The following is a 24,222-nucleotide window of genomic DNA, read 5'->3' as shown; positions in this document are numbered from 1 at the left end:
TGAAATCTTTAATGATTCTTATAATGTAAATGTAAGAATAAATAAAACATTTCTATAAAAAAAAATCATGTTAAAATGTATAAAATATGATCCAAACATTGCACTTAAGCAACTTGGTTAACTTATTTATCCATAAATCATTTAAAAAAAAAAAAATCATGTTAAAATGTATAAAATACGATCTGAGGAATGTTTATTTGTAAATTTCTCTCTCATCATTATATTGCATTGCATTGCATTATATATTTTCCTCCACAATACAACTAGAGCTTTGATCATTAAACTAAACTAAATTTAAATATCTTAAGACATATCACTGGGTGACATAAAGTGATAACTGATAAAACAACAGTAAAACAATACAATTGCAAACTTTTTACACTTTTTGAATATTTTCTCTCAAGTTAAACGTTACATTTATAAATATATTTTTCTAACCATTATTTCATGTTAGACTTTACAGGTTTAAATAATATTCCTTTAGCATTGCTTCGTGTACTGATATAGACGCTGCACTGCCATCTATCGACACATCAGCATGCGCGTCTTAATTTAATGTATATTACACTGATTATAGTAATATTTAGATAGCGGTCCACACAATAAAATATTTCGCTTACCTTTACAAAAAAAAAAAAAAAAACCCACACCTTGGGCGAACCTATTCAGCATTTTCTCCATCATCAAATCTTTTCATATTGTGTTTCCTGTACTGATGTTTACACCCCCCAGTTTTTCTGTCTTCAGATCTTTTCTGCTTCTTCTGCTGTATACTGATTCTCCGGTTGTCTCTGCTGGTAAAGCATGATAATAAGTGTGATTTATGGATAAATTTTCACTCTACATCAGCAACTGCAGTCTTCATCTCATGTGGATTTACAACATTCAGATGATTCTAAACAAAAACACGATTCATTTCTTAATTTGTAAAACTTTTAAAATTAAAGTCAAACCTCTGAATGCGCCTTTAAACAAAACGTTTATTTTGCAGGGAACAACATCACTATCTAGTAAAGTGAGTAAAATGGCAATTGTTTATAAATTGGACAACATACAACACATGGTGTATTTACAAATGAATATCTGTCCCAAATGCAAGAAAAACATTTCAAAAGCCTTTTGAAAAATCACTATTCACAAGACACACTATTCCTGCTCAGTCATCATCATCATCATCATCATCATCATCCTCCAGGCGTCTTGTGTTCTGAGCGTTTGCTCTCAGGACGGCTCCAGGACTGGGGTACGGTCTCTGCTGGAACAGGGGTCCTGCTGCTGTGGTGTCCGCTCCGGTCTTTGCCTCATTGCGTTTGGGGAGACCAGTTGACCATAAACCCCTGAAAGCAGCAGCAGCACATAATGATCACGGACATGTACTTTATTACAGAAGCAACCTCTTTCCAGAGCTCATGTAAGTGCACTGCATTTACATTTGTTGTATACTAAACATTTCTGCAACTTTAGTAGGTATCCAATGTAGGACCCTATGATTTCCGCAATGTGTCAGTCGTCATAATGGTATTTACTGTACAAAGTGGAATAAATCTGATTAAGAATAAACCACTGCTATTTAAACAGTTTCGTCTAGCACACATACTGAAGCATGCATGACGCTCGTGTTTTCAGCGTCTGCCGTCTCATTACATGAGGACATGAATACATGATCTTGATCTCCAGAGCTGCTCTGAGTCACTTAAAGAGCATCTCACCATTTCATTTGATAAACCTATTGTCTGATACACAAAGAAACTCAAAAGATCTTCATTACAACTCTTTACTACAAGTGCAGTTTAACTTGAAGACATCATTACAAAATATATTACTATTTTACATGTATGTAACTATTTTTAGTATGTAGTAGTAGTAAGAATAGTGTGCTATTATACCATTTCAAACATGTTCATGTTAAACTAGCTGGTCATTACCTTGGAGCATCTGAATAGGCGCTGGGATCCATGGGATCCATTTCCTCCTGCTGCTGCTTCCGACCTCCTCCTGGTCCTCCTAAATCACAGTTTGTGTTTATTCATGCAATATTTTTAACTGTTATTTAAATGTTTACTAGGATTACCTCTCTTTGATTTGCTATACGGTGCAGTGTCTTCTCTCCGCATCCGTCTGTCACGCTCCCTGTCTCTGTCCCGGTCTCGATCTCGGTCTCTATCTCTGTCCCGTCCGTCCTCCCTGTCTCTGTCCCGATCGCGCTCTCTGTCTCTCTCTCGATCCCGGTCTCTCTCTGCCTTCTCGTAGTGGTTGTCCCCTTTGTCATGTCCAGTCTCACCGGACAAAAAACACAAACAGCTGCAGCATATGTCTCAATAATGTTACTTACAGAAGCACAAAAATGTGTGCACACTGTTTTATGACCATATATTACCTTTCTGTTTCTTGATGGCTTTGGTGATGACAGCTGCCGGGTCATTGGGGGACAGCCAGGACACTAAATCCGTCTCTACATTCCAGTAGTAAGGAAGTCCACTGAGGACAAGACACCAGGATGAAAGTTATTTATAAGTGACAGCCATTTAGGTCTGATTTCATGGTTTTACCATGGTATTCTTAGAGTATATCATGAACATGAATATAGTAAAAGTACTACATTATTACAATCACATGCAATCTTTTTACCATGATACAACACTGTACTTTCACATTCAAAACAATGATTGTTTGCCTTGATATTTTATTGCAAACATGCAGATATGATATGGGGGGAGGGGCTCATTTATGAACTGCTTACCAAGCAGGGTCAAAAACTTTGTACCAATTCGTTGGTAAATTTTCAAGCCTTGTAGCTTCATAATCAACGTTGTTATCATCATAGTCTTCAGCGATGATCTCCTCTTCAGCCTCTGAGGAGGATGATGAGAAACAACAGATGAAAGCATGAACTATATATACCCAGTAAGATTAATATGCAGATCTATCTTACCGTGGTCAGACTGTTTCACGATGCCTCTTTTAGCGAGGCGCGCGAGTAAAGCTGGAGGCAGAGGCATCTGAAGAGAGAGCAGACCAGCGGTTAATCATCACAGTGTTGAGGAGCCGCGAGGAACGTTAAATCTGAAACTCCACTGACGGGACGCTGATTTCGTATGCAAATAACAGATAGGATAATACACATGCAATTTTATTAAGAAATACATGACGGCGACAGCATACTTTACCTTTATGATGTCCAGAAGCTTAGTTACGCTGTTAACGTTTCATTGAAAAGAGCCAAACAAGCGACTCTGGCGCAGAATAATGACGTAGCAAGAGCGTAAAGTGACGTAATGTGAGCCAAAAGGAATTAAATCGTGACTGAACATTTACTTTTATTATTATAAAATAGATTTTTTTTTTAATACACAAAGCATATGGTGTTTTAACACGTTTAAAAAATAATGTAAACGTAACACTTAATTGATATTTATAACGGCCTTAATTCTTATGATTTTAAGGATGGTGCTATTTTTTTTTTTGTCATAGTCTAATGATGAATTGGTACTTTGAAGTCCGCACTATTAATTTAATATTTTCTTCGGTAAGAAATTCCAGAGTGACTTTGCTGTTTTCATTATGTTTAGCAAATATTACCTACCTACCACACTACTGTCTGAAATTATCATTACACGTCTCAATAAAATAAATGTTTACAAACGATCAGATCTCTCCATTATTATAGATTTCCAACAGACAGTGCTTCTCAGTAAATAATAAACTGTTTTTCTTTTGAGAAAGCACTATTACATATATCTAGTTCCTGGCCTCTAAAGATGAAACTAATCGAGAAATTGTTTTCAAAATATAAAATTAAGGGCTTGTTCATATGGTGAGGTTTTATATATAATAGAATTGTATCAGAAGTGTCGACTTTCTCTGAGGACTATGCATAAAGAAATTCAAATATCCATCATTTAAATTTAAGTAAATATATGAGGCTAATAATCTAGAATTTAGAATCATTTTTCAGAAACACAAGGTCCATAGTACAATGTAACTCTACACCTGAAGAGGGAAGATTAAGTTTCCATACAAAAGAGGGAGCTTTATTGATAAAACACAACAACAGAAGCAAGTCTTTGTTGGACAGACTACAGGAACAAGTGTCACGTGTTGATAAGTGAGTGTTTAGTGGCTGATATTCATCTCATTGTCCTCATCATCCTCGGAGGAGAAAGAGGAGAAGCACTCCAAGGTGCGCAGGTTCACAAGACAGCGGTCTGTGTGCTGCTGAACTCTGGGATTGCTATCAGGAGAACATCTTGTCCTTCAGGTCCTGAGATGAATAATAAAACAAAAATTACCATACAAAAATATACTGGTAATGCATTGCCACACTTACACACAGTGCTGTGTTTAATATTATTAAATAGTCTTGTCTTCACCTGTGACTGTTTACATTGATAGCTTGCTGCGCTTCCGCTGAAGTACACATGAGGACACTCTTCCATAATAAAGGGATCTTTCTGATAGAACAGGTAACAACCTTGAGGGTCAACAAAACATGTCAGAGCTATCCAGCATTTTCAGAGTGCTTTATACAAAATAGTAATACAACAAGATATTCAAAAACTTCAAAATTAATATTTGTTCTTTTTATAAATTCAAATGATTTTTTAGGTCCTGAAAGAATCACTGAATAACTACTGAATAATAATTTAAAAAAATAAGTAAAAAAACAAACAAAAAAAAAACATGTAAAATATCTTCACAATACAGACATGGCAATGAGGAAAAAAAAAGAAATGGAAGGAAACACTATATTTCAATGCTTTTTCACACATGTTTTGTGAGTAAACAAAATGGGTGATGGAAAAAATATGAGGTGGGAGGGAAATTTAAGCAAGAGAACACAGAACCAGTGAAATATAATTTTTCCTCCCATCTCATTTTTTCCATCACCACTTAGTGGCTCTGTATGCAAGTAAAAAAAAAAAAAAAAAATTATATATATATAATGCATTAAATTCTGGGTGAAATTACCACTGACAACAGTTTCAGCAAAATATTCAGTGTTCACAAATGAATGTGAATCTCATGATTTTGTTCATTTGAATTGAGGTACACAGATATTATGCTAAAATTACCCAGGACATCCCTTTAATAATTCAACAATAGGGCCAAAAATAGTCAAATATATCAGATAAAACAGTCTGTCCAGACCCAGTGTGTCCGGAGTGGTGGGAGCCAGGTGTCGGAGTCTTAGTGTGCTTTCCAGTATTTCCAGATGATCATCCATACTGCTGTACTTCACAATATCACTGATATTCTGTCCTGCTGTGCCCAAGAACCTGAGAGAAACCACAAAACATTCACTGTCAAGAGCTGCTCAACCACACCACACCACTGATAGAGGACAAATACATTTTATAATAAATTACTCACCGGACACCATCTACGATGGCTTGGTAGGGGTTGTTGACCAGCTACAGCGTGTAGGCATGGGCCAGTATGAGACCGCTCGCTCGCACCAACAGGAGGAGGAGGGGTCAGTTTTACTCTCTACACTGCACTCAGTCTGAGGGATTCCTACTCTTTCAGTCTTTGAGGAGACATGGAAAACAGCGCATACCGCACTCTCTGCCAGCAGGTGGCGCTGATGGAACAGCAGAAATGCAGCCGTTACCCCGGTAACCCTGTAAACAAAGCAACTGCACTACTTTCTGTTCTTTCAAACAGCCATTCAGATTTTTGTATTCGCAGTGGTGCTCATCAAAGCACTGAATTCTTATGCTGCGTACTTATTTAAATACTTAAATTCTGCTGCGTTCACACCAAACGCGAATAGAGCGTCAAATTCGCGTCTACCGCGTCTAGTTTGCCGCTTGAACATTTTGAATGCATTCGCGCGTCTAGAGCGAAATAGACGCGCGTAGAAAAGCAAAAGTTGAAGCGAAATTGACGCGCGTCCGAGGCGAAATCCGCTTCTTTGTGGGAGGGGCAAGTGCTAGGGGCGGTTTGTTTGTGTGTATGATGGCTGATGTTGATCGAGCATTCGAGGCTTTTTCCACTTTTTCCTGCACACGTCCTCTGAATAAACACATTATTTGTTAGCGAAAACCGTAGGGGGAAAATACTTGTAAAAAAACTGTTAAAATGTGTATTTACAACACACACTTTCCAAAGCGAGTTTCTTTTTATTCCTGTCTATAGAAATATGAACGTTTGTCATATAGCTCCCGGGTGACTGCTCACTGACAAATCATTCGTTCCTCCATGTTGAATGAGTGACTCCTGAGCAGGCTCCTGATTGGTTAACGCGGCGCAAAATTAACGCCAAAGTTCAAATTTTTCAACTCGGGCGGCAGACGCGAATTCGCGTCAAACACATAAATGCACAAAAAGCACATTCGCGCCAGTAACGCGCGTATCGCGCCAGACGCTCAATTCGCGTCATTCGCGCGAACTAGACGCGCGAATGAGGCGAATTCGCGTCTACCAGGTTCGCGCCGCGCTAAACGCCTCATTCGCGCCGCGAGACCTCCAGAATCGCGTAAAACGCGTCTTTACCTTGACTTAACATTGAAATCATTCGCGCCAGACGCTCTATTCGCGTTTGGTGTGAACACAGCATTAGACTTAATAGGCTATTTATTTTCAAACTTTTTTTTTTTTACATTTTACTCTGGACTACAATATGCCCTAGATATTGTTTGAAAATGTTTTGATTCTTTGTTTGGTCACATTTTACATTAAGGTTCTGTTGTTTAACATTAATTCATTCATTAGTTATTATAAACTGCAAATGAAAAATTATTCTAAAGCATTTGTTAATCTTAGATAAACTTAACATTTAATAACACATTATAAAAATCAAAAGTTTATAGGTATTATTTAAAGGACCTGAGCTAACATGAACTAACAGTTTGTTTTTGTTTTTAAAAAAAGAAAGTATAATAACTTCTGTAACAAATAGCAATTGGCTATTGTTAATGAATTAACTAAGGTTAACTAATGAGACCTTATCATAATGTGTTGCCTATTGTTCTTTACAATTCTTTTGCCCTTTAATCTGTTAAAAACATTTTACTTTACACAATACATTTTTATTTATTTAATTAATTATATAAAAATAATCACTTCCTTCTATAATAAAAAAAATATAAAAAACCTTATATATTGTCGACACACCCTTTTCCAATATCATGATAATACTGTACACCGTGATGAAAGCTTCAGCAATTATCACAACATAAAAATTAGATACTGTAAAAAGCCTACTTGAAAAGGAAGAAAAGGATAAAAGCATGTCTTAACTCACCATGAGATCAGAATACAACTAAGATCCTGGTCCCAGAAGCTTGATATACTGAATAAAAAGAGTACAATACATTTCAGCAATGTCCCAAATCATGCCTTTAATCTTTTTGGTCCCTCACCAAAGTCTACACTTCGGGCTGAAAACACTCACCACTAGCTGCATTAGAAGCTCATCCAGGAGTCTGATAGCCTCCACACTCCCAGTCTGAGTCTTCTTAGTCAGGTACTATGCCTTCGAATGGAAAAGAGTTTCATTTATCATATTAATTCACTAAATGTTATTCTGCTCTCCCTCATCTCAAAGCTGACCAGTCCCCATATCCACCAAGAGTTGCAATCCCATCATGCTGTCTGCTCTGCTGCCATTCAATCCCAGACCAGAGGCAAGAAGCACAAATCTGTGCAACCAGAAAACAGCAAAGGTTAAAAGGTCAAAGTTAATTCTACACTGTCACACTAAAATCAGCCAGGAAAAGCATAATAAAGTTGATATAAGTACTAAACACCCTTTAGACATCTTTCTGAAGGCTTCAATATATACATCCTGCTCACAAAACCATTTGTAGTCAAAGAATCCACTTGTATGTGCAACTTCAACACTAGGGATGCATGATATATCCGTATGATATATACAGGTCCTTCTCAAAAAATTAGCATATTGTGAAAAAGTTCATTATTTTTACATAATGTAATGATAAAAATTTAAACTTTCATATATTTTAGATTCATTGCACACCAACTGAAATATTTCAGGTCTTTTATTGTTTTAATACTGATGATTTTGGCATACAGCTCATGAAAACCCAAAATTCCTATCTAAAAATTTAGCATATTTCATCCGACCAATAAAAGAAAAGTGTTTTTAATACAAAAAAAGTCAACCTTCAAATAATTATGTTCAGTTATGCACTCAATACTTGGTCGGGAATCCTTTTGCAGAAATGACTGCTTCAATGCGGCGTGGCATGGAGGCAATCAGCCTGTGGCACTGCTGAGGTGTTATGGAGGCCCAGGATGCCTCGATAGCGGCCTTAAGCTCATCCAGAGTGTTGGGTCTTGCGTCTCTCAACTTTCTCTTCACAATATCCCACAGATTCTCTATGGGGTTTCAGGTCAGGAGAGTTGGCAGGCCATTTGAGCACAGTAATACCATGGTCAGTAAACCATTTACCAGTGGTTTTGGCACTGTGAGCAGGTGCCAGGTCGTGCTGAAAAACGAAATCTTCATCTCCATAAAGCTTTTTCAGCAGATGGAAGCATGAAGTGCTCCAAAATCTCCTGATAGCTAGCTGCATTGACCCTGCCCTTGATAAAACACAGTGGACCAACACCAGCAGCTGACATGGCACCCCAGACCATCACTGACTGTGGGTACTTGACACTGGACTTCAGGCATTTTTGGCATTTTTCCTCTCTCCCCAGTCTTCCTCCAGACTCTGGCACCTTGATTTCCGAATGACTTGCAAAATTTGCTTTCATCCGAAAAAAGTACTCTGGACCACTGAGCAACAGTCCAGTGCTGCTTCTCTGTAGCCCAGGTCAGGCGCTTCTGCCGCTGTTTCTGGTTCAAAAGCACACGCCTGTGCACGGTGGCTCTGGATGTTTCTACTCCAGACTCAGTCCACTGCTTCCGCTGGTCCCCCAAGGTCTGGAATCGGTCCTTCTCCACAATCTTCCTCAGGGTCCGGTCACCTCTTCTCGTTCTGCAGCGTTTTTTTGCCACACTTTTTCCTTCCCACAGACTTCCCACTGAGGTGCCTTGATACAGCACTCTGGGAACAGCCTATTCATTCAGAAATTTCTTTTTGTGTCTTACCCTCTCGCTTCAGGGTGTCAATGATGGCCTTCTGGACAGCAGTCATGATTGCGGTTTTGAGTAATGAACCAGGCTGGGAGTTTTTTAAAAGCCTCAGGAATCTTTTTGCAGGTGTTTAGAGTTTAATTAGTTGATTCAGATGATTAGGTTAATAGCTTGTTTTAGAGAACCTTTTCATGATATGCCTAATTTTTTGAGATAGGAATTTTGGGTTTTCATGAGCTGTATGCCAAAATCATCAGTATTAAAACAAAAAAGACCTGAAATATTTCAGTTGGTGTGCAATGAATCTAAAATATATGAAAGTTTAATTTTTATCATTACATTATGGAAAATAATGAACTTTTTCACAATATGCTAATTTTTTGAGAAGGACCTGTATATATTAAAGTCGACATGCAATGGAAACTGAGACTGTCTTCTCTATTATGTCCATCACAATAAAATGTATAAAAGATTTCCAAAAATATAACAATATGGACTGATAAATCCTTTATAATAAACACTGCAATATTTCACAAAAAAAATAAATAAATAATAGAATTTGATTTAATGGCAACTTTCAACATTTTTCATATTTATTTTTATTGGTCGATTTATTTGTTGTATAATTTTTTTATTCTTCTTTCTCTGATTTAGATTACTTTTTGCCATCATAGAACACTCAAAGTTTATTTTAAAAATACTATTAATTAAATAATACTATTAAATGTAATCCTTCCTAAATCCAAAATTAATATCCATATTTCACACTGCACATTCTCATGTTGTGATTTCCAAATTTACGGTTTCATTCTTTTTTCTTTTTTAATGGTTTATTGTCCATTTATTTAGACAAAATAATAACTTAATTTTAATACTCATTATTTATCAGTTAACAGCCATAACAGTTTCTCACAGAAGTGAGTACACCCCTCACATTTCAGCAACCATTTTAGTATATCTTCTCAAGGAACAATACTATAGAAATGAAACTTGGATATATTTTAGCATAATCAATGTGCTGCTTGTATAGCAGTATAGATTTACTGTCTTCTGAAAATAACTTCACATATAGCCATTAGTGTCAATATAGCTGGCAACAAAAGTGAGTACAGCCTAAGTGAACATGTCAAAACTGTGTCCAAAGTGTCACTATTTTGTGTGAGCACCATTGTTATCTAGCACTGCCTTAATCCTCCTGGATATGGAATTCAGCAGAGTTGTTGCTGGGATCCTCTTCCACTCTCCATAATGACATCACGGAACTGCTGGATGTTAGACACATGGCTCTTCTCCACCTTCCGCTCTATAGGGTTCAGGTCTGGAGACATACTTGGCCACGCCATCACCTTCAGCTTCCTCAGCAAGGCAGTTGTGATCTTGGCGGTGTTTGGGGTCGTCAAAACTGCCGTTTTGCCCAGTTCATGAAGGGAGGGCATCATGTTCTGCTTCAGAATGTCACAGTACATGTTGGAATCCATGTTTCCCTCAATGAAGCACAGCTCCCCAGCACCAACCGCACTCATGCAGCCCCGCACCATGATGCTACCACCACCATGTTTGACTGTAGGCAAGACAATTTTTTTGGTACTCATCAGGGTGTCGCCACACATACTATACACCATCTGAGCCAAACAAGTTTATCTTAGTCTTATCAGACCACAGGACATCGTTCCAGTAATTCTTGCTCTTGGACAGGTTGTCTTTAGCAAACTGTTTGCGGGCTTTCTTGTGAGCCAGCTTCAGAAGAGGACGACGGCCATGCAAACTGACTACTTGCAGTGTGTGGCCTATGATCTGAGCGCTTCCACTTCTACAACCTCTAAAGCAATGCCGGCAGCACTCATGTGTCTGTTTTTTGAAGCCAGCTTCTGCACCTGATCCACAGCACAAGGACTCAACTTCTTTGATCGAACCTTGTGAGGCCTGTTCCAAGTGGAACCCATCTTGAAAAGCCTCTGTATGACCCTGGCCCCTGTACCGTGACTCAGTTTCAGGGTGTTACCAATCTTCTTATAGCCTTGGCCATCTTTGTGGAGAGCAACAATTCTAATTCTTAAATCCTCAGAGAGTTCTTTGCCATGAGATGCCATGTTGAGCATCCAGCGGTCTGTATGAGAGAATTGTACTCAAAGCACCAAATCTTAACTGCTCTAATACAAGACACACACATTTGTATGGTCCTGTCAAGCAGACATGAATATGATGAATAGGACATGTGGCTTTGTTGTCACTCAGGGTGAACTCACATTAGTTGTCAGCTATATTGACAATAATGGCTGTATGTGAAGTTATTTTCAGAGGAGAGTAAATCTATACTGCTATACAAGCAGCACATTGACTACTCTAAAATATATCCAAGTTTCATTTCTATAGTATTGTCCCTTGAGAAGATATACTAAAATGGTTGCTGAAATGTGAGGGGTGTACTCACTTTTGTGAGATACTGTATGTATTGGCCAGATTTTTAAAACTGCTGCATACATCAGTATGTCTAAAAAAAAAATCTCTGGATATCTGGTCAGTCATGTCAGGTGTGTTTCTGCACCTGTCTGAGCTGAGAGGCTGTCTGGGTGTCTGGAGGAAGGTCGGCCATGCAGAAGTCTTCAACAGTGAATTTCCCATCATTCTTCTCTGCACCCATGATAGCAATAACACTTCCATTTCACAACAAAGCATGAAGATTGAGAAGCCTGAGAAGACTGCGATAGATCAGTTTGTCTTACTATTTGTTGAAAAATATTCCCTAACTTTCCTGTATCCCACCTGTTACAAACTTATGAGTGTCAATGTTGCCTTCCAGTTTGATCCGCTGCAGTTCATTCTCCAAAATAAGCTCATCTGATTGGCTGATGTATTTGGCACGGTGTGGGGGAGGCAATAGACTGTGCTGAAGAGAGAGAGAGAAGACATGTTAAAGAAGGGAAGACAGAGAGGACAGGAAGCTTACGTTTGTAACATCAGGTGGAATTTTACGTCCTCACTGATCTCCTTCAGGATGGAGGGCTGCAGCTCCATGTTTTTGAATATGGTGCCCACACACATCCCCTCATGTTCAGAACAGGTTCAGACCATAGACTGTATGGTTCAGAAGTGCCTCTGGCAGAACACAACAGCAGCATGAGCCTGTCAGCGACTTTACTTTAATCCCGCTAAAAACATGCTTTCAAAATAAAAGCCCCAGAAAGGATCTTCAGCGTTTATGCAAGGAGTTATAACGTTTTTTAGACATATTATTTACATTTTAAATAGGGCTAATAACTCATAATTATTTCAGGTCATATTTTTATTAATGCCGCCCAAAATTAAGATACTGTAATATGAAAAATAAAGTAATGGCAATATTTGTGTGGGAAAAAAAAAAGACAGTATGGCTAATAACATTTCTTGCTGAAATTTATTAGGTAGGTTTTCCTTAGAGACAAGTATTTATGTATCCCACAAAATGTAATGTTTTAAAGCAAAACTTTAGATTTGCAAATACTTAATCACCTCAATGAAAAGTGAAACTAAAAAAGGCAGTTTGCTAGGAAAGGACTCCCAATATTAAATGTTCTGTGTTATTTAATCATTCATGCACTGAATGTAGGATAATCACAAGACACTGATTACTCTGAATTGCAGTTTTTATACAGAGCACAGCACAAGATCTTTTAAGTGTACAAAAGTAACAGGATTATAAGCACAATCATAAATGTGGAGGATTGAAACAGAAGATGAGTGATCTACTTCTTCCTTCCTCCTCTCTCCTTAAGAGCCAGATGGATGACAGATCCGTTGTTCATGTTGTAATAGGCCAGAGAGTTGGAATCTTTGATGAAAATTCCCTGGAGAATCAAACACAACAGGAGATCTGAGTTTTCAAAGCAAAATAACCAACACATAATAATACCAAGTGGCTTCATGGATCTTAACCTTGATGACAGAAGTTTAAATAAAATAACCGTCTCATTATGAAATATTTTACCTCATACTGCATTAACCTTTATCAAACACACATACCATCATCTACATTAAACCTAAACTACATAAAACACACCTGAGGCACAGTATGGCATTTGATTAGCTTTCATTTTCATGAATTCTATATGTTTTGTATAATTCTAAAGCATACAGATACGAAATAAGCAAACTCTTTACCTGGTCTGTGAGAGGCAGGTTGAAGTTCAGCACTTGGCCACTCAGCTTCCATTCTGTCTTGTCCTGCATGTTGGGCACCTGGACCTTGACTGCAACAGGTCCCTAAAAGAGAGCAAAGGTCACATTAAAATGATTAACAAATGACCCTTATATAATAACAGTTCAAAAATATTCATTTCTAACTGCACTCAAAACAGTGTGCTGCAGCAGCGTTGTACCTTGTTCCTGCGCAGGAACTCCTCTTCTGGAATCAGGTTGTCCTCGGTCTTCATCTTCTTGCTGGAAGGCTCGTCCTCGTGAGGAGGAGGAGGATGGGCAGGAGGCATGGGGGCGGCAACAGTGCTGGGAGGCTGAGGCACAGGGGGAGCAGGTACAAATGCTACAAAACAAGAGATTTATTAATTATAGCTAAATTATTATTATTAACTTAATGAATATAATTATTAAATTATTTATTAAATCAATTATTAAATTACTAATTATTAGTAATTATATAACAAAGGTTTGTTAAATAACAAAATCATTATTTATATAACATAAATTCTACTATTATTATATAATTAAAAATATATATATTTAATATAGAAATGTCTGTTGAATATTTATTTAATTTTGTTTTTAAATTACAAGTAGCTACGCAAAAGATTTGTTATTCCAAAGACTCACCAGCAGGAACCACCATGGGTGGAGGTCTGGGTGCCATTATATGGGATGCAGAGGGTGGCATGGGCACCACATTGATGCGCGGGGCATGCAGCATGGGTGGCATAGGGGCCAGAACTTGCCCAGGGGCCAAGCGCACCATAGGGGCCACTGGAGGTCTGGGTATGACAGGAACAGCAGGGAGCAAGGTGGTCCGCACTGGAGGTGCCATCTGGAATATACACAAGAACATTAGTTAGAACGAGCACTTTAGTTTTTGTGTTTGACACAATCAAGCTGATCTCTCAAAACTCCCGAATGCAGACACAGATTGAGACTCACAGCAGATGTGGTGCTGACTGGTGGGCTGGGTTTGGGAAGGCTGGGGGCTACTGATGGCAAGGGCGGCTGAGGAATCTCATTGGGCTTGCTGGGGCCGATCTTCTCCTTGGTGTCGTCCTCCTGCACTAGACCTTTAGCTTTGTGGATGGCTTCAATCTGCTCCTGCAGGGTGATGTTAGCCTGAGCCGCCTGCTGGGTACGAGCCATGCTGCCTGAGTGACCGTCCCATGTGACCTGCGGAGTAAGAGAAAGGGGTGTTAGAAGAACACTACTACCTCCATGTATTCCTCACCATCCTCAGCGGTCAAAACAATAAGCATTTTTTTTATTATTAATGTGCTATATGTTTTCAGTTATATTTATTCTTTTATATGTTGAGGAGACCCCCCCTCCACATGATTGTAAAGCACTTTGGGTGTACAAAAATACACAATAAAGCGCTATATAAATGCATAATTTTCATTTTCAAAGCCCTATATTAATAATTTCTATAAAACATATTCTTTAATATTTTCTATTTTTAGAGGATTTCACCTCTAAATTATACACCATTTATTTTTATATGAAATAATATAAACCCTATATTAATAATTTCTATATATGAATATATACATTTTATTTAATTTAATAAATAAATAAATAATAATATAATATTAACTTTTTCTAATCATGTCAAATTTTAAGAAAATGAAGTAAAAGAAAAAAAAAAAAAAAAAAAAAAAAAAAAAAGGAAAAAAAAAAAACCAATTCATTCAAATGACAGAAGATCACCAGAGGGTTTAATAATTAGTTTTAGTGATCTGGTTTAAGTGTTTATGGGTTTCTTCAACGCTGTTTTGTTCCTGCAGACTTTTAGAAAGTTAAAACACATTTTCACACTAGTTCTCCTCCTCTCCGATCTTCTTACCGATGGCCTCTTTCTTTCTTACCTTCTCCTCTGGTTTCTGTATCTCCTCCTCTCCGATCTTCTTACCGATGGCCGTTTCTTCCACACCGAAGATATCAGTACGTCTCTCTGCCAGCTGCTTCAGGCTGCTCTCAATGTCCAGGCCCGGAGCGTACACCTCCTCCTCGATCTGACGCTCATGGATGCTGCGGTCTCGCTGCTCCAGCCAGCGGGGGTCCAGCAGGCCAATGCGCATGTGCTCCTGCATCTTACTGGCTGGGATCTTCTCACCAGTGATGGGAGAGATGAGGTACTCTCCAGGGGCGACCACAGGAGGCAGAGGCTTAGAGGCTGAAAGAAAGATGAGATAGAAAGTGAGTGGATACAATGAAATATTTGCTGTTCTAGTATGTTAAAGTGTGCGTTTAAAAATGCCTTTACCCTTGGGGTCATAGTCTTTGCGGATGATAACCTGGTCCGGGGTGGGGGGCAGAGGTGGTGGCACGGGGTTATCAGGGGGTAGAGGAGCCTTCATGCCATCATCCTCTTCATCAGAGCCCTTTTGAGAGAGGAATAACAGGTGCTAGTCAGTCAGAGTGTTAGTTCACACACTTATACTTACTGCTCATTTGTTACATTATGTGAAGATGTAACATCCTCATCCCATTGATATGATCACCCTGTTTGTCTCACCTCGTCCATGTCCTGCAGCTGTGTGTCCTGGTCTAACTGAGTTGCATGTCCTACCACCCTGCCCTCTTCTCATCCTCTTCATCTTCACTCTCAACCTCCATCTCCACCTCCTCACTCTTCCAAACTTCTCATAACGCTCCTGGATCAGGATACGAGCGCCCAGCTCCTCAGGAGTAGTGGGAGGAGGGAAATTACCTGTAATATGTATAATAGTTAAAAAAATTATTATTATCATTAATAACAATCTGAATTAGACTTGTGCCGGTATTCGATATTGTTATCGTGGGCACTTCTAAATACCGTGAATAATTATATATTACAAATTATTCAGAATTTGGAATCCATTTTAAGAATACTATTCCATCAACTGTGATGAGATGCACAACACCGCTGTATGCTGCTTTAAAGAGATGGTGTGGCGCTCTGATGTAAAAGCTCTCACGCATGAGATCGCACATGGGGGTGTGAGGGTGTGAGAGACGCACTGAATGAACCGTTACATTTCACTACATGACAGCAGATGTCGCTAAATGCAGCCCTTACCCAAAAAAAATAAAGCAGTGGAGCTATCAGAGTTCACTATTTAAATAATTTTCAAGAGCCATTCAGATTTGATGGATTGGCTATGGTGGAGGAATCAATTGCACAACAGACTTAAATATTTAGACTAATGGCTAATCTTTAAGAATTCATTCTTCTTTTTTTTTTTTTCTTTTAATCTGGAGTACAACATGCCCTAGCAAATTGTTTGAAAGTGTTTTGATTCTTTATTGTTCATTCACACTTTACATTAGGGACTTCTTTAGTTACCAAACTGCCAATGAAAATTCTTCTAAACCTGATTCATGCATCTTAGGTAACATTCCAATATTTAATATACAAACCACTTGTTGGGCGTGTTGAAAGTTGCAACTGTGCTATTTAATCAGCTAACATGAACCAAGACTTGTTTTTTTTAACAAAGATTATAACTTCTATGCAAATGTAGCTACTGCTCACTTTTAGCTGTGCATTTATTGAATGAGCACTATGCGATTTCCGAAAGGTGTTACACTTTTGTTTATGTATGTTGCACTGTAATTTATGTAAATAATTTTCTATTTTTAAACTGTCTTAAATTCTTTTTCTCTAAGTCAATTTTAAATCATTTTCAAAGTTCTGAAATTGCTTGTGTGAAATCATTTTTGGGTTATTTTCTTCATTATTTTTTTTTTTTACTTTCTTTTTATGTAAAGCACTTTGAATTACTATTGTGTACAAAATGTGCTATATAAATAAACTTTGCCTTGCCTTGAATGTTAAGAGCATTTTCTACTAAGGTTAAACTAATATGGTGCTTATAAAAATTGTAAAGTATTTGATACCACATTGGTTAATTATAGTTATTTTGCACTTTAATGTGTAAAACTTTTAACTTTCATCCATATAATAGTTCTGGTATTGCTTTATTGTATTTAAGTTCAGTTATTTTTGTTATATGAAAAAAGTTAACCTGTTATACTGTATTATGACCACTTTTTTTAAACTAAATTTCAATACCGTGATAAAAGCATTATCAATTAATCGCAACAGGAAAACTTGATACCGGCATATCCCTAATCCGAATATAAACAACTATTAATATAACAAGTAATAAATATAATTTTATTAATTTATATTATATACTACTACTACTAGGGGTGTGATGAGATCTCATGCCACAAGATCTCGCGATATTTAAATGTGATGAGATTTCTCATTGAGGTGAAAAGCTCTTGTGATATCACCATGACAGAGTGTGAGGGTGAAATTAGCACAGAATATGACACCATGACATTTATATTAAATTACTCCACTGTAAATCTGCTTATACTAAATAATAAAACAAATAAAAAAAAATTAATTCAATAGGATAATGGACGCTTCAATTCTAAACTGAAAGCTGCTTTGCCCCCCCCCCCCCCCCCCCCCCCCCCCCCCCCCCCCCCCCCCCCCCCCCCCCTCCCCCCCCCCCCCCCCCCCCCCCCCCCCTCCCAGCTCACCCCCCCCCCCCCCCCCCCCCCCCCCCCCCCCCCCCCCCCGCCCCCCCTTCTTATCTCTCCCCTCCCCCCCCCCCCCCCCCCCCCCCCTCCCCTCCCCCCCTCCCCCCCTCCAGTAAAGCGAGATGACTGACAAGACCATGGCGGAGGATTCGTTGTAAGTGCAGCAGGAATCAGAGTTCACTGATCACGTCAACAGTAAGGTGAGATGATTCACAAGCCCATGGCGGAGGATTCGTTGTGCAACAGAGCTTAAGCGTCTGACAAATGGCTTATCTTGTAGAATGCACTCTCAGCACCACCACTTCATATACAAAGAGTAAGCGTGATAGCAAATTCAAAAGCGAAAGTCAAACACAAGCGCGTTTTAAAGGGACTTCAATACCCCACATTTTGAGAGCAGCTCTTTGATGCACGCATATTAGATAACATACAATAATTTCTAATATCAAACCTATCTTAGGCTGGGCTGTGTAGTTGTAATCATCTCTTAGCTCTGTATCATGCTTGATGAAAAATGTGGTCTCTATTTCCACTTTGAATATTGAGAGAGTACTGTTATTATGGTTGCACTTATTGTTTGCACTTACGACTAAGAAAAAACTGTTATTTATTTTTGTTATTTTTACTGTTTTGTGAAATGGAGTTCAGTTAGGAGGTCATGCACAGCTTCAATCAGAAGTTCTAGAAGCTCATAATTCATGTGAAGTTTTAAGTTCTGAAGAGACTTGTGTGAAATCATTCATGAGGGAAGCCAGTGAGTTGACTTTATGTCTGTAGTTGGTTAACTAACCCAAAGCTCTGGGTAGAAATTTTTACCATTAACAAAATAAAGAGCATTTTTTTGATGCAACAGTATGTAAAAATCTTGAAATATTTGAAACCACACATTGTGTATATTACACATGTTCACCTTGCTCATTTGGCTGAAAGTCCACAGTCTCCACCACCACAAAGTCATGCCAGTCAATCTGAGCATAATCTCAAGATCCAATCCTTTTGCTCTGTCGCCCTAAACACTCTTCCTTCTTCCTCTCTCGCTCCTGGAATTTGGCCCACTCCACACGATACCTCACCTAAAATATTGGGGAAAGATGTGATATTACAGTTGTACGGTCAATCTGATCTAAACATCATTTCACGATCTTATGAGTTTCACATATCAGACTGATCAACTGAGAAACAGCCAGAGAGAATATTTGGGACCTACTGAATTCAACAAGTAATGGCTTATAATATATAACATATATTTAGCAATTTCAGTTCTACTCCCTGATTCACCATAAGTTTCCTATTGTGGTCTTCCATTAAATGTGATCTGGAATGATTACCTGGTCCAAGACCTCACGAGGATTCTCTGCTTCCTTCTTCAGTTTCAGAAAAAGACCTTTTGGAGGGATTAAAACCTGCAGTGAAGCCAACTCCCTTTAAGTGAGAAGCCTGCCGTACCTCTCTCTTCAGCCACCTCAGTCTGATTTGTTCTTTGCATCACTGCCGTACCTTTGTATATTGCTCCACCAGTTTTGTAAAGTAGTTAAACAAGCTGTGCTGTGGTCGAAGAAAGTCAAACTGGAAGTTCCTCTGCTCCTTCTGCATCAGCTGCGTGAGAAACTGCCGGCCATTTCGGGCGACAAACTGTGCGGTCAGCTTCACCACGTCCAGATCAAACGCTGAGATGGAGGGAGGGTCGGCAATGAACTCGAACTCAGGTGGCAATCTTAGTAGCCACCAATATCCTTGCCCTGTGAAGCACCTTATGCAAACGCAATGAGTGGCTGCACGCGTTTTCTTTGCAGTTCACCATGGTTAACAATGGGAAGAACAATGATTTCAAGCATCACCTTCCTTTTAACATGTCAAGTCTGCCATTCTAACCCAATCAGCCTGGACATAATGATCTCCGCCTTATGTGCTCGTCAACATTCTCACCTGAGTTAACAAGATGATTACTGTGAAATGATCTCAGCAGGTCCTTTAATGACAGCAATGAAATGCAGTGGAAAGGTTTTTTTTTTTTTGGGATAGTTAATTTTCATGGCAGAGAAAGGACTATGCATTTCATATGATCACTCTTCATAACATTCTGGAGTATATGCAAACTTGCTATTATAAAAAATTAAAGCAGCAACTTTTCCAATTTGCCAATATTTATTGTAATTCTCAAAAACTTTTGGCCACGACTGTATATCTGCGAAATGAATATTTTGCGCTGAATATTAATAGTGCAGACTGTCAGGATGAGCCTTCATGCAAAATATAAACACTCGCTTGCTTCAATATGTAACTTCTACAGATATTAACGCAGACTGTCAGGATGAGCCTTCGTGCAAAATAGAAACACTTGCATGCTTCAATATGTAACTTCTACAGATAAGAATATACCCGTAAAATTAAAGTTTTGCACCGAGGAATCATATCACACATTAAACAGCACACGCATCTGTCAAAGTGCCTGACAGGACAAGCCGTGTTAAACATTACGCTTATGCATTAACTTTAAGTTTAAAATAAAGCACTCTCATGTTTCCAGCAGCTTGGATCACTTACCTTTCCCGCAGCACCTCACCATAATTCTCTTATCCACTACTATCATTTGACACGACTGGTGGAAGTCTTCCATGCACTATGGGCAGACGCAACTATGGGCAACGCGCAACTAATCGAGGCATGATGAACGAGTCTTAACTTTCATAAAGAATATCTCTTTGGGTTTGAGACTTTAGTCTTTGCAACTTTACAGATCTTCTTTATGCACCAAGAGCTTGTAACACTCCAAAGAGAAAGGAAAAAAAATTGAAATCGCATCATATGACCCCTTTAAAGCATTTATGGCGAGAATAATGGACAAGGATCATGCTCTAAAGTAATATATTCCTCTCTCCAGAAGTCTTTAATAACATACAGTTTATGGCCATGTCTAACTATAAAATCAGCTCTCTAATATGAGCTCTTTTATTTATACAATACAACAAATGATTTTCAGAACCAATTTCAATACCATAGCAAAAAAAAATATTGAAAGCATTTAACTATTTTATTTAACTTTTTGAAAATAAAAATAAACCAGTTAATTCTTTATACTGAGATAATAATAATAATAAAGAAAAATAATGTTTTAAAAATATTGGCATGTATATTCAAATATTTTTCAATTAAGTATTGCTTTAAAAGGGTGTGAAACATGAGTGGATTCGTGACTAACTTAAACACCAGGGGAAAGCAAAATAAATATCAACATAAACATTAAAAAACAGCCGAGTATCAACGAGTTCTGCATTAAGTCTGTACTTGGTACCTACAGTGCTGCAGAAAGGCTGATAGTGTTACGTTTTTAAAGTTTCATTTTTAAAATTCAGTATCAACTTGGTACAGATGTGTACTAAATACACATTACTACAAAATAAACAAAATAAAAAAAAAAAAATCTAATATAATTACCACTTAAAAACCACCACACAACTTTAGGCACAATAAAAAAATTCATTACAAGAAAATACTTCTTTTAAAGTTCACCACTGGATAGAAGGTTGGGAAACACATCAGTGTTCGCACTGTCAAAAGTCTGTAGTGATGCACCAATCTTGATTTTTTTTTTCCACAGCTGATTCAGAATTTAGCTGAAGTAAATTAGCTGATTCTGATACCAATTTGTTATTTTTTTTTTTTTTTTTTTTTTTTTCCATTTTTAAAGCAAGACATAAGATAGAATGAAAATATGACAACATGAAGAAGATGTTTTTGCTCTATGACATGCCAAATTCTCTGTAGCCAATTAAAATTAGAAGCAACCACTGCATTTTAATTATGATCCAAACAAAGATGCTGCATACATGAGCAGTTTCTGAATTCAATTAGATGTAATTTCACATCTAATTTCAAACTCTCTGGCAGCAGGTGGCGCTTATGGAACAGCAACGATACAGTGTTTCATTACTCTTTGCAATTGTCTTCAGTGTCTCTGGCCTTTGTTAACATCCAGTTTACAGACTTTGTAATATTTCCAAACAAATGACATTTTGAAAATGCTTGCAATACAGTTTGTGTGCAAGTCTGGAACAGAGATCGGATGAAATTAAACAAAAGAGCCAGTTGCCGAGCGTGCATTTGGAGCAAAAACAGGCCAGTTCCAATTTATGGCCCATTCGTTTCGGGCCAGTGGTAAACTGTTTGTTCTTGGCTAACACAATTACATTTTTAAAAAGAATACATTTCCAGGACTACAACAAGCCTTTCCAGGACATTTTACTTTTTCTCTCATCCAGGACTGGAAAATTAGTCATTAATTTTCCAGGTTTTCCAGGACACATTGGAAACCCTGATCGATAATGAGAATCGTTGTCGATGATTTTCATTATGGATTATTATTGATTTTATCGATTAAAGTTGTTGCAGCTCTAATTAGTTTGTGTTTCATTAAGTCACTGACAGGTTTCTGACCTTCTGAGGAAGCTGCTGTGATGCTGCTTGCTGCTGTTGCATGACTTTAGGCACAGCTGCAGATGGTTCCTGAGCTTTGCCCTCCTTGAACTCGTTGACCTTGTGGCGGTAGTAGGCATGGTAAGGGTCGCTGGGGTTGAGGAAGTTGAATTTGGGGTTGTTGATCTCATTCTGTCTAATTCTGGCCTCAAACTCAGGTCCATTCCTATAAACAAAAAAAGATCAATAATTAGTTTAACAAGAGCACAACAATGAAACTAAGCACTACATTATACTTGTGATATGCTGTCAAACCTGGCCACGAAGCTGGCAGTCTTGTCAACAATGTTTCGGACTTCAGGAGGCGGGTAGATGATTCCCACAATGGGCTTTGTGGCTGGAGTCTCTTCCTTCTGGTCCTCAGCCTGTTGATTGAAACATTACAGAACTTAATTGATCTGGTACTTCACAACACTCACAAGCCAAATATATTAACTAATGGCGTTAAATTTGGAGCATAGTCTACTACAGCATAACCTAGCCAAGAACAGTCTGTTCATATATAAAGTATATACATAGCTAAAAATATATTGCATTGTATTAGATTTGTGAATTATTAATTATGCAATAAGTTATATTTAGCAGTGATTTATTTAATTACTGAATGAAATAATAGCCGAACTGTGTAAAAAGGAAAGAAAAAAGATATGAATTATTATGATAGTTCTGACTTGACTCAAGCTGTTATGGGAAGTCGATTCATTCATCTAATCAAAACATGCAATGCTACGGTCCATTAACATGTTTGTATGTTTATGGAAGACAAATATATAAGTAAGTAAATATAATTAAGATAAATCTATCTAGTACTGTATCAAAAAGAAACACCTTGTTATTCAGCTCCGGCTGCATGATCTGCACAGGCCCGCGCCATATCTATGAAACACAACACACAACTCAAATAAAAAAAAAAAGAACTATTATATTTAATAATTAATAATTTTAAAAAAAAAACAACAACGTAAAGTCTTGATATAACTTAAGTAATATAATTTCTATGTACAGTATCATACTACTTCATTATTAACTGCTCGACCGCCACACAACAGAAGACGTCTGCCTACAAGCAACCATGGAAACCGTGTAAATAGAGCAGCTAATGCAAATATTCCCAAGTAACGTTAACAAGCAACCATGGAAACTTAATTAATGTGTAAACAAAACTCAACTTGCTCCCGAAACTCATCGATTGATAGTTTTGTCAGTTGAACTGACTCATCTGTTAGGTAATATCGAAGTTTCACAGATGTACAGCATCATACAACTTCATTATTAACTGCTCCGACCGCCACAACAACAGAAGACGAACTACCGGAATCACTTCCGGTAGCAAGGCTAGGTCGAATGTGAAGGCAAAGTCTTGATTTAGGGAAATGTATTTGAAGATGAATGAATCGCCTACAAGCAACCATGGATACCGTGTAATGAGCAGCTAATGTCCCAAGTTATTAATTCTGCTTACCAGTCTTTTGGATTGTCCGTGTAACTCGATTAAAGAACAGATAGTATGTAATGGATCAGGTTTGAACAAATCACTCAGACTGTTAGGGTAACATGGATGTGTATGACTCCGACAACTCAACGATTAAGTCCACAATGGTAACAGAGTTGTAGTTGATGTGTCAGTCTACTGGACAGAGTTCTCATTCTGTTAGGATGAAACTATATCGACAGTCTAGCAGATATCTTTATTGATTTCAGGCATAGATTTATGGATGATTTTTCTTCAAAACAGTCGATAGCACTTCTGCTTCGTCTCTTCTGGAAGAAGAGTATGATTATGAAGATAACGATTAAGAACTTAGCGAAGAAGAACTCAATCAGAATACAGAAAAAGATAATACTCCTTATGTGGATAGCGATGAAGAATTCAGTCAGTCAGCACTCCCATACAGTCCTGCAAGAGTTGATGTTTCACAGGTAGCCAGTTTGTACTTTACTGTCTCAACTTCACTACAAATTTATATTTTTAACTTTTTATA

At 37.9% G+C, this 24,222-nt stretch overlaps 1 protein-coding gene, 1 long non-coding RNA gene and 1 pseudogene across 2 annotated transcripts; all 3 read right to left on the bottom strand.

Moving 5' to 3' along the window:
* Positions 1-960: 960 nt before the first annotated feature.
* LOC109071706 (polyglutamine-binding protein 1) lies at positions 961-3,278 on the bottom strand. The gene is made up of 7 exons (XM_042762625.1): positions 3,168-3,278; positions 2,933-2,999; positions 2,741-2,852; positions 2,379-2,478; positions 2,072-2,282; positions 1,926-2,004; positions 961-1,337 (listed from the first exon to the last, which is right to left on the bottom strand). Exons 2-7 carry the CDS (start codon positions 2,997-2,999, stop codon positions 1,157-1,159), a joined length of 750 nt encoding a protein of 249 aa, XP_042618559.1. The 5' UTR covers positions 3,168-3,278; the 3' UTR covers positions 961-1,156.
* A 216-nt stretch (positions 3,279-3,494) lies between these two features.
* Positions 3,495-5,880, bottom strand: LOC109078838. Its single transcript, XR_006160674.1, has 3 exons — positions 5,371-5,880; positions 5,149-5,276; positions 3,495-4,261 (listed from the first exon to the last, which is right to left on the bottom strand). It is a non-coding gene; the product is annotated as an uncharacterized LOC109078838 (long non-coding RNA).
* A 6,541-nt stretch (positions 5,881-12,421) lies between these two features.
* Positions 12,422-23,126, bottom strand: LOC109044992 (annotated as a pseudogene).
* Positions 23,127-24,222: the final 1,096 nt, after the last annotated feature.

The sequence above is a fragment of the Cyprinus carpio genome, chromosome A8, assembly GCF_018340385.1.
Source record: "Cyprinus carpio isolate SPL01 chromosome A8, ASM1834038v1, whole genome shotgun sequence".
NCBI lineage: Eukaryota > Metazoa > Chordata > Actinopteri > Cypriniformes > Cyprinidae > Cyprinus > Cyprinus carpio.
Note: the sequence above shows the minus strand (reverse complement) of the source record. Positions and strands in the feature narration are given on the sequence as shown.

What these genes read in the sequence shown, in the direction of transcription:
- LOC109071706 (XM_042762625.1), bottom strand. Translation starts at nt 2,999, where the DNA reads ATGCCTCTGCCTCCAGCTTTACTCGCGCGCCTCGCTAAAAGAGGCATC. An exon ending in AAAGTTTTTGACCCTGCTTG is followed by an intron (nt 2,479 to 2,740) that starts GTAAGCAGTTCA and finishes TCTTGTCCTCAG; the next exon opens with TGGACTTCCTTACTACTGGA. An exon ending in GTATAGCAAATCAAAGAGAG is followed by an intron (nt 2,005 to 2,071) that starts GTAATCCTAGTA and finishes ACTGTGATTTAG; the next exon opens with GAGGACCAGGAGGAGGTCGG.